Source organism: Dipodomys ordii, unplaced genomic scaffold (genome assembly GCF_000151885.1).
Source record: "Dipodomys ordii isolate 6190 unplaced genomic scaffold, Dord_2.0 Scaffold17, whole genome shotgun sequence".
Lineage (NCBI taxonomy): Eukaryota > Metazoa > Chordata > Mammalia > Rodentia > Heteromyidae > Dipodomys > Dipodomys ordii.
Window position 1 is genome coordinate 21,863,484 of NW_012267233.1, and position 4,547 is coordinate 21,868,030.

General features: G+C 38.2%; 1 protein-coding gene across 1 annotated transcript in view; it reads left to right on the forward strand.

Annotated features, from left to right (window-relative positions):
* Positions 1-4,045, forward strand: part of Pskh2 (protein serine kinase H2) — a 16,336-nt gene extending 12,291 nt beyond the window's left edge. The window contains exon 3 of the mRNA XM_013012465.1: positions 3,740-4,045. Within this exon, the coding sequence (XP_012867919.1) occupies positions 3,740-4,045 (306 nt within the window). The remainder of the gene's footprint in view (positions 1-3,739) is intronic.
* Positions 4,046-4,547: the final 502 nt, after the last annotated feature.

Genomic DNA, 4,547 nt, shown 5'->3' on the forward strand with positions numbered 1-4,547 from the left:
ACAAAGGAGGAGGCTGCAATGCTTGATAAGAAATGTACTCATTATCTTGCCTATGTAATTGTAACCCCTCTGTACAGTATGTTCACAAAAAATAAAAATAAAAAATATTCTTTTATTGTAAAGGTCATGAATAGGGGGTTAAAGTTACATAAGACAGGTAATGAATACATTTCTTTTATTGAACAGTGTTACTTTGGATTATTTATTTATTTATCTGTTTATTTATTTATGTTGGTCATGGGGCCTGAACTCTGGGCCTGGTTGTTGTCCCTCAGCTCTTCAGCTCAAGGCTAGCATTCTACCATTTGAGCCACAGTGCCACTTCTGGCTTTTTCTGCTTATGTGGTGCTGAGGAATCAAACCCAGGGCTTCATGTATGCGAGGCAAGCGCTCTACCACTGAGCCACCTTCCCAGCCCTACTTAGGATTTTTATTGCTATATTCCCAGAATGTGGTTCATAGATTATGTTCATTTTTAGCAGCTATGACCCAATTTCCTTCTGTTTTCTTATCTCTGCTAAGTTCTCTCATGCTGTCTTTACTGTATTTATCCCTAATTCAAGTTAGGAGGAGGAAAGGAGAGAGGAGTAGAGATTCAGAACTTTAATTCCTTTTGCTTCTATTTCCATCATAAACAGAATGGTAGCAACAGATATTATAGCATTATTCAGTTAGATCTGCCTGCAATTTGGTTTCCATTCTTCTGGCCTAGTTCCTAAATATATTAAAACTGATAGCAAGTTTTTAATGAGAATTGTATTTTAAAAGAGATTTTTATGGGAAAATAGCTTTGATGGATCTAAAAGTCACACAAAAATGTATTCCATTTTCTGCTTTATCACGTTCCTATCTCTTCTCGGTCTTCCTTGAATTGAACACACATGAATCTTCCCTGAAATTCAGTCACAGGAATACTTTTGGAGATTGATACAGTGTGATTTATTTTGTTTTGACTGTGTACATGTTATTTTGAGGTGTAAAGGTTGGCGATGGCAGAACTAGAAAAGAGGCTATATTATCTGTTTCCTTGATTAGGTTGACCTTGAAATCACCAGTGGTTGAGTACCAAAGAAGTGTCCACAAAAGCTGTTTTAGACACTTAGAAGTGTCTGGAGTAAATATTATTTTCTTCCCTTACCTCTTTCTTTTCCTTCCTTTTCCTTTCCCTATCTCCTTCTCCTCTCCTTCCCTCACCTTTCCCTTCCCTCTTACATTCCTTCTTTGTCCTTTGTTTTCCAGGTAGTAAAAATTAAACTCAGAACTTCAAGAGTGATGGGCAAGTGATTTATCATTTATCTACATGACTAGCCCCTTGGCCGGACAATTTTCATTTTCTGGTTCTCTAAATACAGTCAGTGATTGCATCCACAAAATAGCAGAACATTTACTAGTAGCAGGAATAAGGATCAACATAATATTTTATACTTTGAAGACCTCTTATTTATCTATTTGGTTTGATTTGTCCCTTAATAATAATTTAAGGATCCCTATTTTCTGCTGAGGAAATAGAGACTTGGAGTTCACAGAGCTGCGTGGGTCTAGCCAGATATGCTGACTTTAGGCTTTTTCCACATTGAGATGGGTTAATATGCTCTCTCTCTCTCTCTCTCTCTCTCTCTCTCTGTGTGGGGGGGGGCTTGAACTCAGGCCTGGGTCTGTCCCTGAGCTTTTGTGCTCAAGGCTAGCACTCTATCACTTAGAGCCACAGCTCTACTTCTGCTTTGGAGTGTTTAATTGGAGATAAGAGTCTCACTGACTTTCCTGAATGGGCTGGCAAAGAGTTAGCATGTATGGCTGATCTTGGGGGAAGAAGCTGTGAGGACATGTTCATTGACAGTAGATGTGGAAGCTGGTGAAGGTGCTGAATAATGTCAGCACATGAGTGGTCCGGAGGGGACTACTCAGTGGGTGGTCTCTTCTGTTTCTGGTCTTATAACAGTATTATCCAAAACATTCTTTTTAATTTATAGAATATATATGTGTGTACTTACTAGTTTATTTTTTAGATAGACCAAAACATAAAATTTTAATTAAGAAGGTAAAAATAAAATAGAACCTTATTTTCTTCCTATATGTATCCTTTTCTAAATTGGTAATGTGAAATGGATTCATAGCTACTTTCTGATTGCTCTTGATGACTCAGGAAGTCTGCAATTTATAACTCATATTTGAATAATAAGCTTTGGCTGAAGGACTTTTTTTTCTTCCCCAGCACACTAGTCATCTTATTTTCTGAGACTGCATTTTTAATGTGTATTGTTTAAGGTCATTTTAATGAGCTCTCCCTCAGCCTCACTGCATGTATTTTATAATCTTTTCAGAAAGATTCAGCTGCTTGTCTTACAACATTCCATTGGAGACATCTAATAATGTTCATTTAAACAGTCTTGAGCCCAGATAAATGTGTCTGGATCTAAGGCCAAGTAGTCTAGCCCAGCTCAGACGTGCTTTGTCCAGACTTGGACGAAGTCCATTGTATTTCTTCCATATTTGAATTTAACAAATCTGTTCATGTATCTTGTGACTTACTAGCAGGGGTACATATTTCTCATATCTCATGTACTTAAATCAACTGTAGGAAAAAAAGAAGAGTTATCTCTTTGCTAGTTTATTGTTACTCAATTCTAGTTTAACAGATGCTATGAGATAGGTGTGATTTCTCTATATATAGTCTGAGTTTTATACTAGGGCAGAGACAGTCAATTGTGAAGATTCTCGTATTTTTCCTGGGATAGTTATACATTTAAAAACACATATGACAGGCTGGGAAAGGTGGCTCAGTGGTAAATTGCCTGCCTTGCATGTATGAGGCTCTGGGTTCGATTCCTCAGCACCACATAGCAAAAAAAGCTGGAAGTGGCGTTGTGGCTCAAGTGGTAGAGATGAAGAGCTGAGGGACAGCATCCAGGCCCAGAGTTCAGGCCTCATGACTGAAAAAAAAAACAAAAAACAAAACCAACCAAACAAAAAAACACGTATCACTTACAACTTGTGATTTAGAAATAGTAGATGCAATTTTCTCAGTTTCTCCTTTGTAGTGGATATGAATATATACATTTTTTGGTAGGTATGTGTTATGTGTTGGCAGGTAATACAGAAAAGAAGCTGAAGTATAAAGCAACAGCCCATTTGTCACCATTTTTCCAAATGCCTATGTGAATGGCTTCTTGTATTTAGAGTATGTGCAAATGCTGTAAATACTGACAGAATGAGTCCATGAACATCAAACAGCTAGTTGTGCCAGTTGTACTGTGTCACAGCTCTGCTACGTGCTGAATATCGCTGTACTCGACTGATTGGGAACACAGAGAGAGGCCCCGTGTGGCTGAAGAAATGCACTTAGGAGCAGCCTCTGTTGAACCGTCCTTACTGTGGGTCCCCTTCTCTCCCCAGGTTTCAGCCCTGGAAGCATCTCATGTCCTTGGGAAACGTTCATAAAGAGTGAAATTTGCAATTCCTCCATCTATTCTGCTGTCCATTCTAGATCATGTCAGGAACTCAGGTCATGTCTCAGGGACTCTGGGAGAGGACCAGAGTGTGGTGGATAATACCCTAATATTAATGTACTTCAACCCAAATCTACTGTCACAAGTGGATTTTTATTGTGATGACAAATCAGTCAAAATTCTTACTTGAAAGAATATTGTGGATTTAATAGATGGGTCTATGTAAGAATATGAATCTTTGTGTGTATTTTTTGTGTGCATTTTAAATTTATCTACTTATTTATCTATCTCAGCCTTGGCCAAGCATCTCCCATTTGGCGAAGGACTTCATAGACAAGCTACTGATTTTGGAAGCCAGTCACCGAATGTCAGCTGGCCAGGCCCTGGACCATCCCTGGGTAGTCAATATGGCGGAGGGGGCTTCCATGAAGAATCTTCAGAGAGCCATTTCCCGGAACCTCATGAGGAGGGCATCTCCCTATTCCCAGAGCCCTGGGTCAGCACAATCTTCCAAGACACATCATTCTCACAAGTCAAAGCATCCGTGGAGCAGGAGAAACTTAAGAGCAGCAGGGTCCCCCCTCCCTGCAGTTTTGTAAGCAGATGACCTTTGAAACCATTTTTTTTCAATTTTAAGCCAGATCCAACAAATTCATTTATACTGTTAGTTCAAGAAGGACCCTGTCATCATGATTATTGGACCCTAAAACTCAAAGGACATAAGAACATGTGGTTACTCTTAGATAATGCTGACTTTTGCTTTGATCATCTTTTCCTCTATAATTTTTCCTTTGCATATTTTCACTTCCTGAATATGTATTATTGCATTACAGTAAGTGGTAGGTGCATGGTATAACTAGAAAAGGTAAATGTTGACAATCATTTTAGTGTTGAATGGCTTAAATAAAACATGATACTATCAGGATAAAGGATAAATATGTAAAAGAATGGTGAATTAGACATAGACACAATTAGATATAGGGAATGAAAGTATCCTTGAAAATAATGATACATATTTAAGGCCCACTGTATGCTGTTAGCTAAGTTATAGACAATTGATGCTAATTTTATATTTAATGCGTAAACACTTATGGAAAATTG